The sequence below is a fragment of the Xiphophorus hellerii genome, chromosome 20 (genome assembly GCF_003331165.1).
Source record: "Xiphophorus hellerii strain 12219 chromosome 20, Xiphophorus_hellerii-4.1, whole genome shotgun sequence".
Classification (NCBI taxonomy): domain Eukaryota; kingdom Metazoa; phylum Chordata; class Actinopteri; order Cyprinodontiformes; family Poeciliidae; genus Xiphophorus; species Xiphophorus hellerii.
In genome coordinates, this window is record NC_045691.1 from 27,629,497 (window position 1) to 27,646,458 (window position 16,962).

The window sequence follows — 16,962 nt, forward strand, 5'->3', positions numbered from 1 at the left end:
TTATTATTGAATCATTTTAACCCCCATATAACACTTGTGGAGCTAAATGGATATACACAAAAGATTATAAATGCAAGCTTGTGTTGTGTTGCATCTCTTCTTGGACTAGGCGCAAGTGGGAGACCATTTTTTCTAATCAAATATCCGCTTCTTTGTAGACGTCTCTCTCTCTCCGCAGGGAGAATAATGTTCCTTGGCTTGTACCTTCTTGTAAACCGAAGACCGGGTGGACAAATAAAACAAACTTACAGCAAAGTACAACTTGCTCTTCCCTACATCCATATTTCTATAGACTGCATTTACGTTTGTGCCAAGAAGCATAAATCATGTCCTATGTGTCATTAATATACATTGTTGTCAATGGGAGACGCATGAATGGAAGAAATATGGTGCTTCCCAATAGAGACAGAGTTGAAAAATGGGCTGTAGATATGGTGAGAATAGAACTACTCCTCATTTGGCTGCATATGGTGTCTAAATCTCTATTGCCCCCTAGTGGGGAAGCTTGTAATGGCCCAGGTCTATGTAATGTTGTGTGCTTTATGTATTTTTTTTAAAGTTATATCCCATATTGTGTCATATCTAGAAAATGAACATTTGTCCTTTTTTTCCCAAAGATTCATTCATGAAAAGCCTGCAAATTGGATGGTCTGTTAAATTGTTTAATTCTGTGCATTTGTGGAAGAAACACCGCCGACATTTGTTATCACAGTTTCATGAATAGAATAGAATAGAATAGAATAGAATAGAATAGAATTACTTTATTCATCCCAGCAGGGAAATTATTTTGCAGTTACAGCAGCATAGAGACAAGACACACAACAACCACCACTGAGTAGCAATTGTAGACAAAATAAAAATAAAATATAACATGCTGTCAATCTAAAAAGCAGCTTAGAGCAGTCCTTGCAAAGATTCAAAAATGCAGAAACAGTATGTATATGTAAATATATGTACAGCAAGTGTGTCACAGTGCAGTTGTGCAAATTTGGACTGATTAGTGCAGAACAATGATTTAGCTTTTATTGTACAGTGAGATGGCATGTGGCAGGAAGGATTTCCTGTATCTGTCCCTACGACAGCGGAGCTGGAGCAGTCTATGTGAGAAGGTGCTCCGCTGTCTGTCCACTATGTGGTGGAGACGGTGCTGTTTATTGTCCATAATAGACAGAACCTTCTTCAGTGTCCTCCTCTCCACCACAGTTTCCAGGGACTCCAGCCTTAGTCCCAGTAGAGAACCAGCTTTCCTGATGATTTTGTCTAGTCTATTAGAGTCGCTGGCTCTGATGCTGCTTCCCCAACACACAGCAGCAAAGAAGATGGCATCGGCAACAACACTGTGATAAAAGGTCTCCAACATCTTGCTGCACACATTGAAGGATCTCAGCTTCCTTAAAAAATAGAGTCTGCTCATCCCCTTCTTGCACACAGCGTCAGTGTTAGATGCCCAGTCCAGTCTGTTGCCGATTACAACTCCCAGGTATTTGTAATCCTCCACCTCCTCCACCACTTCCCCTTTGACCTTTAGTGGCCGTGAAGGTATCTTCTTCCTTCTGAAGTCAATCTGAAGTCAATTAGTAAGACTCTCTGGTCTTACTAATGTTGAGCCTCAGGTGATTCTGGTCAGACCACTCCACAAAGCCGTCCACCAGTGTCCTGTACTCCCCCTCCCCTCCATCCCCTATACACCCGACAACCGCTGAGTCATCAGAAAACTTCTGTAGGTGACATGACTCAGAGTTGTACTGGAAGTCAGTGGTGTACAGGGTGAAGAGAAACTACATGAACATGTAGTTTGGGAAAATGCACTTTTACTTCAGGTGGTTAAGTTAGAAGTCAGTTATGTACACTCAACTATTTGTTGTAACCACAAGATTTTATGTGTCAATATGATTTTAGGTGATAAACATAAACACAGTAGAACATAAGTTTGCAAATTGGGAGAAAATAATCTGGTTTCTATATGTTTTGATGAACAGAAATCTAAAAAGTGTGTCAAATATTGTGTTGTTTTATCACTGATTTTTCAATTGTTTGTAGGTCTGAACTTTGGCACAGTACCAGTCATACTCATGCCTGGTACCAAGTTGGTACCAGGCATGAGTTTAGGATTTTGGTTTCTACCGGCATTGCCCTGTATTTAACTCTCGCCAAACATCCTCAAAGTATGATCCTGCCACCACCATGTTTCAAGGTGTTCAAAACACTTTTTTTGAATGAGTATCTAAATGGTCATTTATAATCTCGTCTACACACAGCACCTTCTTCCGCATGTTTGCTGTGTGCCCTGCATGGCTTGTAGGTAAACTGCAAAAGTGTTTTTGCGATTCATAACCTTAAGCAGTTCTGTGTTTTGAGAAGTCTAGATTATAAGCAAACGAAGGGAGAATGCTAATTTCAGTCTTTAGGGATTTGACTTGGACTCTGAAAATATTACTTGCTTTGAAGTCAGAGAAGACTGATATCTTGAACTCATGGATTTATCTTCAGCATTTTGAACTCCAAAGAAATCAAATCGCAGGGAATATGAGACTTAGATGCTTCAGTAAATTAAAAGACAAGGTGAGAACTTGTGAGTGATTAGGTTATTTTCCATAAATTCGTACGCCTTACTTTTTGGTTCAGATGTTGTCAAAAATATGGTGCAAAAATGTGCAATTCTTTGCTTTTATTTAGTCTATTATTTCAAACTATTTTCTCAGAATTTCTTCATTGTGCATCGAAACATCTGAGTCATGTTTGTGATTCAAGGCTGCCATTAACCTGCCTTTTCACCCCTGTTTTTATTCATGCCTGGTTGCATCTGCGCACTAGAAATTCAGTCATAAAAAAAAATTAAGCACTAACAGCTTCCTCAGACAGTAGTGCGAATCTTTTTGGTGCTTCCCCACCTCAGAGTTACTCTCTGAGCTCTCTCTGGGTCTTGTGCCATCCTCCGCTGTCTCATAAGAAGATGCTCATTTGGATAGCATGTCGAGGACAATGCCACGGCTGTCGCTCTGATAGCAATCCAAGTCCTTGATCTTCTCCCCCCGTAAACATCATTACCGCATGCTGGAAACATACACATTCACAACAGGCAGGCACACGGGCGCACACCCCCACAAGCTGCTCAGCCAAATCGGCGCTAACAGATTAGCAGTGATTATAAACAAACACGGAGGATTAATCCTGTGTGCTCTAAGTCTACTTTTCCACTGAGCTAGCCAGGGTAATTACAAAGTGCTAGATTGTTAGTGTAATCGCACACGTACACACTCCGGCTGCTTGTGTTTGTCTGCTTGTGATATCAGTCTCAGCTGCTCACTTCATGAGAAACTTTAAGATCCCTTCACCATAAGAACACCAAAGACGGCTAAAGTAAACACACGGCAGATGGCGAGATCATTTAGCACGACTTGCTATTTGAAATTCAAAAGTTTTGTCCTACCGTATCCATGTCATGGTTGGCAACAAAAATGAAATCAACTTCTAGAATTCTGAATTATGGGTTTATCTTATATTTGTGGTGATGTGGTTTTGACAGCTACATTTCACATCGTTATTGGGTGTATTCGTCCTACATTTTCTCTAATTTTGAGGCAGGATCTTTAAAAGTCTTAAATTAAACACCTTCAGTGGTAGGCCATACAAAGTTTGATCAAACTATTAATTACACTAGGTTCTCAGTATCATGTGTAGCCTCCTCTGACATTGCTGAGGAGGTACTTCATTGTCCTACATTGTAAAATGTGCCATTCTTCTTAGCCAGAGAAACTGTCCTGCTAGGTTTGTAGATGTCTCACACCCTTTCTGTTTTCAGAAGATAGGTCAAACAATTTTCTATATTTTTTTAACCCATTCCTGCTTTAAACTCCAAGGTATCCTTGGCCTTTGTGGTGCCTTCTTTGACTTCATCATCCTGTTTGCTCACCACTGTTCACCTAAAAAAAAAAAAACTCTAAATGATGTAGATTGAAACTAAAGTACACACAGGTGGACTAATGACTACCAAGGGGACTTCTGAATTTAACTGGTTGCACTTAATTTTTAATGTAAATTTGTGTATGATTTCTTTTTTTTTACTTATATAAATCTTTGGAGCCATTGTTGTGTAACCAGTGCTTGTTTCATCCGCCATGGCAACCCATCATCGCGGTTAGAATAGCAGTGGATGTTTAACACACTGCATTGTGTTGCAGTTTTCATTAGCGGCAGTGACAGTAGCAGTTGACGCAGCACTGATTGGCTCACCTTTCACCTGCGTATGCTAATGCCACTCAGTCCACTGTGTGTGGGAAGCTGTGGCTCTCACCGACATGGGGCCAGTTACTGCTTATCTTAATTGTCAAGATCCTACTTAGTTGTGTGTCCAGAGCACAAAGTGAAGGGTGTGTATTTATTATCATTTAATATACAGTTCTAGCTCAAGGCTTTTGACCTGCTCCCGTGACCTGGCTGTGTGCGTAGGCGCCGTCGCATGTTTGACATCTCCCCAAAAGTAGATCAGTGATACTGAGGTGACCTTTCTAGAACCTTCACTATTTCTGCTGTAGCCAATGACGGCTCAACCTGGTTTTTTTTTGTTTTGGATCATTTTCATGCTAGAACATCCAATCATGTGCTCAGCTTTATATCTGAATAGTGCAAATTTTCAACCAAAATGTCTACATCTCCAAAACACCAGCATCAGCAATGATCCACCGCCATTTCATACTAGGAAGATGCTTTCCATAATAGGCTTTGTTGACTGCTCTACCAATCCAGCGTTGATGATTGTGGCCATAAACATAACTTTTGATCTCATCACCCCAAATTACTTCTGATTGTTTTTAGCTTGTTTCTGTGCTCTTCTGCTTTTTAATGGTTTTCTTCAGGCAACTTGACCATCCATGCAGTCTGTTTTTTTTCTTCAACAGTCCCTTTTTTTCCTGTACATTGGCCAAAAACTGTTTTATTAAATCCAAACGCTCTCGTCATCCTCAGTTAGTTCATATGTTGTGCATTAACTTGCAAAAACCCTGCGTCGCCGGCTTCCACGCTAAAATACCTTATCTTTTCACAGGTCGAAGCCATCTTGGTCAACATCTTTGGAGGTATTGTCAACTGTGCCATCATTGCCAACGGCATCACCAAAGCCTGTCGAGAGCTGGAGCTCAAGGTCCCGCTGGTGGTCAGGCTCGAAGGTAAAACAGTATCTCGTGCACTGACACGCCAACGTTTTTCCTCGTGCTCCTACAGAATACGGTTTACACCGCATTGATTTCCCACCAGCCAATATTAAAAGCACTTCACCGTAATAGAAATTTTATATGAATTGGAAATGATGGCGTCTTAGAAAACAAAAAAGAAATCCAACAGCCTCCTGTTCTCTATGTCTCAGGTTTTGACCGTCTTTAAGATCTGCCATGCAAACAGATGAATTGTTCAGGAAGTTCTGATTCACAGTCCAGAGTGATTTGCAAAACATACTGATGCCCCTTGAACATATTTCCATTATGTCCCATTACAGCTACGCATTTCTGTCTGTTTGATTGGGATTTTACGATAGACAAACACAGAATAGTGCATAACTGTGAAGTGACAGGAAATGAAACGCTGCTTACAAACTGAAATGTTTGGTGTTCATTTCTATTCAGCCTCCTATTGAACCTTATCAGTTTTGCACATCTGGAGATTGATGTGCTTTGTTCGCAAAACGGCTCCAGCTCAGATTTGCCGTAGTGTCTCTGCTAACATCAATTTTCAAGTTTTGCCACAGATTCGCAGTTGAATTTCGGTGTGGACTTTGACTTGGCCATTCTAGCACGTGCATCTAGCTTCACATACTCTGTAATCAGATTTTCTGTTTCTTTTCTGACGATGCCCCACCATGTCTCGCTGTTGGAATGGTGTGTTCATTCCAACAGTAAACAGTAGACAACAACAAAACAGTAAACAACATGTAAACCACATGTTTGCTCCACATGTTTGCTGTGTCCCTACCTGGCTTAAGACCAACTACAAATGGGATTCTTATGGCGCTTCATTGTGTAAATGAATACAAAACTTTGGAGCCATTGTTGTGTATATGACGCCCTCATTGCGGCCCGTCGTCGCTGTTAGAATAGCAATGCATTTTTCACACACATCACATTCTGCTCCGCGTTTCATTAGCGGCAGTCAGAGTAGCAGTTGACGCAGCACTGATTGGCTCACCTTTCACCTGCGTATGCTAATGCCACTCAGTCCACTGTGTGTGGGAAGCTGTGGCTCTCACCGACATGGGGCCAGTTACTGCTTACCTTAATTGTCAAGATCCTACTTAGTTGTGTGTCCAGAGCACAAAGTGAAGGATGTGTATTTATTAGCATTTAATATACAGTTTCTAGCTCAAGGCTTTTGACCTGCTCCCGTGACCTGGCTGTGTGCGGAGGCGCAGTAGCTGGGAATGGACAGCTAGCTGGAGCACGACGGTCAATGCACACATTTTCAGAAGAAAACAAAGTGTCAACATTGATTTCAGTCACGTTTGTCTGTAAAGTAACTTAGATGTAGCATAATGAAATAAAATCACAAGTTCGTTTTGACTTTAAATGGTAAACGGATTGAACTTATATAGTACTTTTCCCAATCATTTTGACCACTCAAAGCGCTTCACACTAGAGTCACATTCACCCAATTCAAACGCTCACACGTTTATACACCGATATGCAGATCGGTGCCTTGCCCAGGGGCACATCGGCATGTGGCAGGAGGAAGCTGGAATCGAACCTGCAGCCTTCCGATCACAAGACGACTACTCTACCCACAGAGCCACAGTCGCACTTTAAAGCCAAACGGAGGGTAAAGAAGCTCTGCTGGAACATTCCTCCGTGTGTTTTAAAACCGGCTGCGCCGCTGATTAAGCACACGGTCGAAACATCCAGTTCATTTAAATTGTTACCAGAGAGGAAGGGCCCACTAGTGCCACGTTTGGCTGCAGTCGAAGTAACCAAATTAGCAATTAAAATTGCCTCTCAGTAAGTTGAAACATTTCTCATATTAGGGCTGCGTAATTCAGCCTGACTCGCAAACGTGGCAGAAGGTCAGCTCCGTCTGACGCTCCCAACCAGTGCTCTCCTGGCCTGGGCCTAATCCAGGCTTTAGTCGTGGGTCATTACATCGTGGGCTTCAGTGTTGCAGAGAGGATTGGTTCAGAATCAATCAGCTCAGCTCGCTCGGTCAGATGCCGGGCGGCGAGGACGGCCTGGCGCTCTTCAACGGGATCAGAATGGATTAACGGGCGCACTTTTAATTGGAAAGGCTCTTTTTAAAAGACGGCGCCTGATTGCACAGGCGGAGAGTTATGTATTCCCAGATGTAGAGGAGAGGTGCCATGTGGTCAGGGTGCCATTAGGGATGTATTAAAGTTTGTGGGGGGGGGAGAATGACTGTAATCTCGCCATTTTATAGTCGTCTAACAGATTCAGCTCAAGGAAAAAAAAAACTGAAAATATTTACACATGTGTGGTGAAAAATATTGGAGGCATAAATAGGAGGAGCTCCTTGAGAAAGTGCAGTACTGCCCTCTTTGGCTACAGCAAGAAAATGGACTCATTGCACTGTGAGCAGACTGTCTGCTGCGATTTGAAGAGACAATTTTCCCTTTAAGTAGTCCTCAGGGTCCAGGGGAAAGAGTGACTGTGTTCTCCAACCTATTGACTGACTGAGCTGTTCTGTAGGAGGCTGTCGGAGAGCAGAGGTTTGATTTTAGCTTAAAGGTGTCGCCTTGTTTATTTAAGAAGCGATTTTGGATCCTAATAAGGTTAAAACGGGACCTTCGGTAGAATCCGAGCCATTATTCTTTAAATGGCCGTTCTGCACAGAGTGTACCAACAGATTCGGCAAATGCGGCTTTCTGCATTTAGATTATCGGAATAAATCCTGTGCGTCTTAAATACTTTTTTTTTTCTTTCTGCTGCTTCTCGCTGCTGCTGCTTCTGGCTGACACATTAGGCTTTTTAGAGTTCGCCAAAAACATGATCCCGGAGATTAAACTGCCAGTGTCAAATATGTGGTTTAAATCCGGTCGACTTAGCTGCGCTACTTCTTTCTTAAACAGCGGTCTAGACTGTTTAAAAGACATGAAAACTTAAATTAATGGCTGGCTAGCACTTCAAAGGAAGGAGCTGCTGCAGCACTGAGGATCCCCCTGCTCTGCCTTCAAATGAGAGGCATTTGATGTTGGACACATGAGGGCGGAGGGGGTTCTTCATCCTGGAACGTAAAGGGAATACGCTAACTGCTTGGTGCTGAAACATTATGAGATACAGCAATCATATTCAGAGTCGAAGAATGTAACTCTGATATGAAGGAACTTTCTTTTTTGCATAAAGATTAGAGGTCAGCAAGTATGGGAACAGCTACTGTCTCAGTGCTAGACTGTTGGGGCTCTGTTGGTTATTATTTAATTGTTAATATTTTTTAAGTGTTTATTCTTTCTAACATGATGGGCATGTTTTATGAAGTTGAGTAACTTGACCAAGCCATTGTTGATGTCAAATGTTCGTCTGAAGCGCCACTCCAGTCAACCGAAAGATTTCCAAGTAATGCTACAGACATTTTAAAAAATTGTACAACCTGACTTGGACTTTTTTGGTTTACTGTTTTACATCATAGAGCAGAAAAAAAAGACATAATTTTCCAACTATTTTTTATTATCTGCTAACTTTTTTGTCTCTTGGAAGTGGGGGGGTTTTGAGTTCAAAATTGGGGGGGAAAAAGTTCCACACAGTTAAAATTACAAAACAGAAATTTGGGATTTTTCTAACCAGCCCTGACCTTAAAATCCAACATGGCTGCCATGCATGTAAATGGTTATAGCTCCTGTGGAAAAGATTTGCAGGGACTGGAAATTTCATGTTTCTCATCTAATTTTTCACTGTGGCTACAGGACATGTAGCTACATGCGAACTAGCTCCCAGAAGCTAGTTTAGCAGTTAGCCTGGTTGCAGAGAAAATTCACTTGAAGAATTGTATTTTCTCTGTAAATGACACATGATTTCTGTAAGCTGAAGCTAAAACAAGGAGACACGTTAAAGCAGTTTTACTAGAAATGTGCTAAAGAAGTTTAACCATGAGCAAAAATAAAAATATAACCTTTTGACAGATTTAAATGGCGTTTCTTGCTGAAAGGAATGATCAGGTAGTTATTCTTCAAAGAGCACAATGATCTCAAAGCTTCCCCATGCATTTCTATGAAAAAATAAGTTTTAGCAAAAGCTAGCTGTTAAAAAAAATATTTAGAAAATGTAAATACACTAGACAGTGGGTTAGAGATAATATCGGATGAAAGAGGTATAATTTAAAAATCCGAATGTCTGAAATGGCGCAAAGAATGCATGAGGAAATGTTGACCAAAAGGATCTCGGTTTAGTTGGGTTTAATGTTATCCAGAGACCGAAGCTCTGAATTCAAAGGTAAATTGAACACAACATAAGGACCCACCAGCACTAAGGAGCCACCAGCACTTGATGGTTCACTGTTGTCCGCTTTTGCTATTTTTTCCCCACCAGTGGTCCTTGCACCACCTTTTGAGAGTCACAGACTTGGATTAAGCCATTAATTTGATTGAGAACGGATTAACCGGAAGATGATGTAGACCTACTAAGTGTTCCTTGTTTCTACTGCCAACATCCTCACAAAAACCAAAGAAAAGAAATGATCTCAACTTGCTTTTCTGTCTACACCAATGCACTTCAGATACATTTATGAAACTGACCCAACTTTATATTTTTTCATACTTGTCAGAGGTGAGTTTTCCCAACAGATGTCGGCGTGCTAAGACGGAGTTAGTCACAGTTTTATGTTCGGTGGCATCAATTGAAGTTCTCCTGTGCAGAAACTGGCACAGTCCCTGGCCTTATTATGCTCTTTAAAAGTTGGCCCGTAATTAACTCATGGATTAAAGTGACATTCTCTCAATTGTCGCAAGTGAACTTTCTAATTGGAGGAGAGCTCCAAAGGAAACGTGTTGTGAAGTGGCAGAATGTCACACAGCTAAATACTAACTGCAGATCTGGCTTGGTTTGTTGCCGGCTCATATCACTCTGACTCAATAATTTATAAATCAGAGTCTGAAGGGTTTAAAAAATACACGGTTGTAGCTTTGAATTGAAGTGGTTTAATGTTCTAAATTAAGTTCCTTTAGCATTGGAATTTGAGTATTCCGATTTATATTAGCAGGTAGAGGTGGATCTCAGTTAATTTTATCAATAACGATGAGTTATGGATTAAAAAAGTATAACTCCCATTTTATGCCGATGCATCCAGCGTTATGTATTTCAAGCTTTTATTTTTGCTAAGTTTGATTATTGCTTTGGGAAACCCAAAATTAGGTAATCAACACTAAGTCCAATCAGAAATGATGTGACCATTTTGGTGTATCCTAACATATTAATGGAAAGTTCAGTCAAAGGAAAAAGTGTGGTTGAAAAAAGGTGCACAAGTGACAGGCAGCACGTAAAGCAAAGTCCATTCGTGAGTATGTGGGAGATTCATAAGGTGTCCACTGCAGCAGCAGTCGGTTGTTCAAGAGCAACCATACACTGACATATCCAGGTTATAGGCTACAACTGTCGCATTCATTTTGCTAAAATACCCAGTAAAGGTCTGAGGAGCCGCATCATTCGGTTTCATCTAGTCCAAAGTCTCCACAGAGAACCGCCAGGACATTTCAGAGCTGCTGACAAGCATTAGGGAGATCGTGATTTCATATTCTAGCAGGGTTTGTAACCTGCCGATACTCCCAAAGATACCAGAAGATGGCTCGATAACCACGACATTACTGCACTTGGTAGCCTGGCGATATCCTGCAGTAGGCATCGATCCCAGGTATTGTTAAGAGGAAGATGAGAGACAGATGCACAAACATTGCGGACGAGCTGAAGGCTCTCATTATATTGTAAAAAGTACTTTAACTGTGTAGTACGTTGCCATGCTTTTCAGTAGGCTGATGTTTTTCACCCTGGTTCTGTCCAAACAGCCGGACCGAGACCCACCTTTTAAGGCGGTCCCGGTACGCTTCCAAACAAACTCTGGTGTGAATTCAAACCGGTCCCAATGCAAACCAGCTACAGGAAATCTACTCTGTTTTTGGACTTTGCCGAACATTATAGTAAAAATAATCCCTTCTGTGTTGCTAATGCCACTGCTGCACGTACTGATTGTACCGGAGTCGCAGCCGATCCGCCCGTTTTCTGCTTAGCGGTGCTGCTGGCGGCACATTGTGGGTCAGGAGGCACAGAGCATCTCGTCTCGTTCAGCTTGCAGCAGCTTTTGCCGATGCCGTTCCAAAATTAGAAATATCCCACTGCGAAACCTGCGTTTAATGAGCTGCTATATACAATCAGAAAACTATTGCAGTTGTAGCAACAGCTCAAATCCAGCAAGCAGGACTTCCATGTTTTTTTTTTTTCCAGGTCTGTGATATTTCCCCCTCCTGTCACTTCTGTCAGATGGGAGCAATGATGATTCTCAAATTATAGTCCGCTTGCGAAAAAGTGAAACGTGAAAGCAAACCACACCAAACGAAAAGACTTAAAAAAATAAATAAATAAAATATCTTATATATTATTTTTATCTTTCTAAGAAAATAATTTTTTTGTTTTTTTATGAGCTCTGGCCCAAAATCATCCAAATAAATGTCAACTTTTTGAAACAGTATTAAGTATTAAGTAAATAAACTTGTCAATGACTTTGTAATTTTTTGAAATCTACATCCATGAACACAGGCATAATGCTCAGCGTGCTGCATCCTCTCCAGCCTGTGAGTAGTCCTCTGGCAGCACCTAGTGGCTGCAGGTGAGAACTCGCATGAATAAACATGGATCCCCCTCCACTGCCTCCTCTCCTCCTCCACTCGGTCACTCGCTCCCATCCAGCGGGGCTCCGGCTTCGCAGCCGCCGCCGCCGCTGTGAGCCATCAGTGCTCCCTACCGCTCGCAGCGGAACTGCAATCAGCCGTCACGCACACACGTGCAGCAAAACGCGGCACATAAATGCATGACTTTTCCGCCTCTCCCCCGCAGATGTGTCACTCCCTGCCTGCCTTCACACTTTACACGGGTAGCACAGGTAGCGCAGCTGCATCGTCGGAACAATGTGGCACGCGCCACTGCTGCTCATAAATATTTACGGTTTGGGGGGGAGGGGGGAGGGAGTGGAAAAATGTTTAAATTATTTCACTCTTTCTCTTTTCTTATTTGTCTTTTTTTTTTTTAAGGAAAGCTCCTATATAATGTATTTGCAGTGACAGCTTCTCCGCTTGTGTTTTTTGTCCACTGTTGTTTTTAAGCTTGTTGAATTAATCATCTGGCAGATAAATCTGACAGCAGAGCATCATAGATCCATCAATCCTAGAGCAGCTCATTGGTCAGTCTCCTGAATGTAAAGCGAGCAGCTCTGCAGTGTTCCTCTCTCTCTCTCTTTCCGTGTGTGTGTGTGTGGGGGGGGGGGGGGGGGGGGTGTGGGCGTGAGCGACAGCGTCAGCAATTGAGACGCGAGTACACCCGGCCGGCACACCGTCCGCCGCTTGACGAGAAAACGACTCGAGACACCCTATCCCCCGCTCGCGTGTCAGAACAAGGTCTCTTCCTGCTAGCGTTCTAATTAATCACATCGCCGAATTGATTGTTTTGGAGTGTGAGCTCGCGGAAAATGTGTATGGAGTGACTTGTACGCCTGGACAAAAGAGGTGAAATATTAGGCGCTAAGTGGCGCTGGTAATAGAATTCCTCATGAAAGGTCTATTGATCAGGGTGGCCGGGCCTCCGGAGAATTCACGTACCGCGCCGTTTTAATTACACGCCAGCCAGGGGGCGGGGGAGCCGAGGTCAAGCTGGGAGCGTCTGAGCTAGCACTAACCTCCTCCGTAGGTCTGACCAAAACCAGGGCGGCTTAAGCTGCAAGGAGATCAGTTAATCGGGTATTGATCTGGTAAATTAAGTGACAAATGAATGTGAAAATTACACAAAAAATACTTTTTTTTCTTGTGCTATTAAGCAGATGAATTAGTTTACTGTCATAGGGTCACTCTGTTACATTGTGAAAACCAATCCCACTGCTGGACCATTATAACACGTGATGATGCTTTGATTTAACGAACAGCCTTCCCACCTGCATGATACTGCCACCACCGTGTTTCACTGTGGAAATGATGTGTTCATATTGGTGTTTTTCAAAGTTGGGGCCAGGGCCACTAGGGGGCGCTGGTGGGGATTCAGAAGGATTGGAGGGAAAATATGGGGGGTGGAATCCAAAATAAATAAAAAAATTAATCTATTAAGTGTTTTTTTTTTAAAATCTTAAAATCTAATTTGTTTATCAATGATTATTGTGATAAATATGTTAAAGTAATTAATTGAAATGTCCATTGCTCATCTTTCTGATTGGCTGATTGTCAAATTTATCAGGTGGGTAAAAACCCTAAGAGCTAAAACCAGGAAACATCAGGCAGCATTTATGGTAAACGAATGAAATTATTACTGAATAGTGAATGAAATCCAGGGGAAAAAACATTCTAAAGGTTACATTTTTTATTTTACATATTTGGTAGCATTGTCTGTGTGTTTACTAAATGCGGACCCTGAACAGAAGCTAATGCCTTTTGGAGCGCCGTGGGAAAAAATGGAAACGCTTGGAAACCCCTTTTTTGGAACAGACATTATTTTGCGCGTCACCCAAAAAGTTCAGTTTAGGACTCCGAGTTCTTTCCTCTCCTAAAAGCTTGAGAAGTGTAAATCCCTGCGGAAGGCACCGTTTACGTGAACCGATTTACTGCCAACAAATTGTTTATGATAGTTTCCTGCTGATAAACATAGAAATCTCCAAATTACTTAAATGAGCAACGTCCTACTGCTCCACTGAACCTCACTTTGACAATTTGCACAAGGAAAAGTCAGGATTCACCATCTTGCCTATGAACAGACGGAGATTCTGATTGGAGGATAATCTCAACCCTTCCTGGAAGAGAGTCGTCCTTGTTTGTTACAACAGGAGATCAGCTGATTGAGTAAAGAGCTGTTGATCAGATGAGACTCATTATGTAAATAGAAGTTTAGTTTTTTTTCCCATTGTGTGTAGACTCAGTAAATGCCAAGCAAACAGCTGGATCTTCCCGCCTCCTACAGCAGTCACTGGGGCATCACTGCTTCGTTTGACCTTTTGCTCCGTTGCGCTCTTTTTACCATCCCCTCCCTCTCGCCTCTCCTCCCCACTCTGTGTTGTGACTCCGCTGTCAGGTTCGCGTTTGGCTGAGCAGCGTGCGGCCCAGCCACCGTGTCGCAGTGGCTCGGGGATTACCCCGCATCGCTCCAGGAGGTTTCTGGGCTTTTTCTTTCAGGTTCACCGAAGGCTGTGATCAGCTGCGTGTCACCCAGCACCTGCTCTCCCTGACCTCGGCGCAGCCAGGGGAGCATCCACACACACACACACACATTACCGTAACACTGCTCTGGGATCTGAATGTCCTATCATTGGCCCGTGGAGTGATTCCTTCTGAGGAGCTCTTCCTCTGTTTATCTTTTAAACTCCAGATGTCAGATCGGGTCAAACCTTGTTAAGCAGCGTGTCTGCTTAACAAGAATGAAATTCTTGTTAAGCAGAATTTCCTCCATCTAAACTAAGGTCTTAAAATGTCTTAAATCCCTCTTAGAAAATGTAAGCCGGCCTTAAATTTGTTCATCAAAGTCTTAAGTTTTGTTGTTTCAAGACTATTTGATCTTGTGTATTTAGTTTTCTGTCAGGCAAAATATTAAGTTGCACACAGACATCTTCACTGCGTCATGACTCGAGGTGGCTGAGGCTACTGGTAGCTAGCTGCTATTATACCCCTGTTAGCTAGATAGCTTTTTGCATCTATCATGGGTAAGAGCAAATTTATCCCCAGTTGACTGGACGGCTTTCATTTTTCGTCAACCCATATGAGGCTAGATGCATTGTTTGCCCAAAAAAGAAAAAAGAAATACTCTTAAGCTAGGCACTATGGGGGTTAAGGCTGTAGAGAGTCATATGCAGTGAGAAGCACAAGCAGACCCCAGAAAGTTCACAATTTATGCTATTGTACTATAGCAGGATCTCCCAAACATCCTCCATATCTATATATTTTATTCAGTTTTAATTTTCATTCAGGGTAGCATTAATTAGGTCTTAAAAAGTCTTGAATTTGACTTTTTGAAACCTTCAGGTTCTCTGTTCAGAGCCGTTTGTCTGAGTAATTTCCCATGATGCCTCTTTTATTTGGGTTTTGCTTTTTTCTCTCTCTGTCAGGCACCAACGTTCACGAAGCTAAGAGGATCCTGACCGAGAGCGGCCTGCCCATCACAGCAGCCGACAACCTGGATGACGCCGCCAAGAAAGCAGTGGCCGCCATCAGGAAATGAGAGCTTCTGCCAACATCTTCACACTTTCCTCCCCCGTGGCTTCCGTCATCACCAGCGGCCTTTTCTATCCACAAACCTCCATTTTCTCTCATCAACATCACTTTTTATTTTTAAAAAGAGTTCTCGCTTCCATATTCGTATGGAATACGTTTTCAAATTATTTTACAGTCATGCTATTTGTTTTTTTCTAAATGCAACAAATTGACTGCTTTTAATTACTTTAACCATCGTTTTATCTTGATTGGAGAAAATTCCCACCGTTTCTTTAGGAGACATCTTAGGAGTTTCCAGAACCTCCGACAGAAAATGGATTGACGTTTATCACTTTCATTTCATTACATTCCATTTTCTAGTGGAAAGAGACGCATCTCTCTGGATATTATGGTGTTTATGTTCATTTTTGTAGGGAAAGGAAGACATTTTTGTACTTCTTAAGCACAAGAAAAACTGTGAACTCTTCCAATGTAACGTAAGCTAAAGGCGGCAAGACGTTTGGTGCAAACTGTTCCCTTCAAGGCTCAGGTTAGATACAGCGCCTTACATGTGTCTCGGTTGTCTTATGTTTAAAGTGTGTTAATTCCATATATTTGTGCCTGAGGATTGAAGGATGAAAGGTTTGGATGCTGACATTACAGCTCGATCATCTCTAAACATATTTGTTTTTGTTTTTTTTGTGAAATGCTGAAACTACAATGGGGGAAATGTATCATTTTATAAAATCATGAATGTATATTAACAACTAAAACAAAGGTTGAAAGTTGTGTACATAATCTAAGAGATTAAAAACAGATATTTCAAAGTGACTTGTGTGTTTTTGGAGGTTGACCCCTCTGTGTAAAACAGCCAGCAGACAGAAACGTTGGGGAGGAAACATATTATTACTACTGACTCTACTATTTTTTTTTGCCTATTTATAAAGAAAAAAAAACGTGTTTGCAGAATCTGGTCGAAGTGTCTGTTTGAGAAAAGAGCTCCAGCGTTTTGTCCTTGAGTTCAGACTCTGTTGACTCCAGGACAGACAGAGCATCCTTCATCATTTATCTGTAGTGCTTTAAGGTGCAGATGGTTATTGGCATCCCTGATAAAAAAAAGGGGGGAAAGAAATGTGCAAAAAACCTTAATAAATACAAAATGTATTCTTTTTACTGCAGAATAATCTCACTGTGAAAGTTTTTTGAACAATCCATCCTTGAATTTGAGGAGAGCGGACCCCAGGTTGTGAAATTGGTCAAACTAACGACCACTATAAAATAAATACAATCCGAGATTTGTTCATGTTATTTTAACTCAATGTGATGCGAGTCTTTAACAGGCTTGGCAAAAAGACGAACTATGGATATCAGCATATGCATATTTATCTAGGAGGTCACTTTTAAAGCTACATTCAGGTTGTTATTAATGACCCAGAGGTAAATGAGCATCGTGATGTGAAGCTAAAGTGCAGTTTTGGGAGTTTTATTCAAGCTGAGAATAAAGCGGCACATCGCAGTGAATACATTTGTCTGTCTGCGTGAAGAGAGAATCGATACCAGTTTATACACACTGATTTCATGGGGAGGAAAAAAAAATTGCAACCCGAGTG

General features: G+C 41.8%; 1 protein-coding gene across 1 annotated transcript in view; it reads left to right on the top strand.

Annotated features, from left to right (window-relative positions):
• suclg2 (succinate-CoA ligase GDP-forming subunit beta) overlaps nt 1–16,183 on the top strand; it is a 114,283-nt gene extending 98,100 nt beyond the window's left edge. Inside the window, exons 10-11 of the mRNA XM_032549731.1 lie at nt 5,045–5,165; nt 15,268–16,183. Of these exons, the coding sequence (XP_032405622.1) occupies nt 5,045–5,165; nt 15,268–15,380 (234 nt within the window). The 3' untranslated portion in view covers nt 15,381–16,183. The remainder of the gene's footprint in view (nt 1–5,044; nt 5,166–15,267) is intronic.
• Nucleotides 16,184–16,962: the final 779 nt, after the last annotated feature.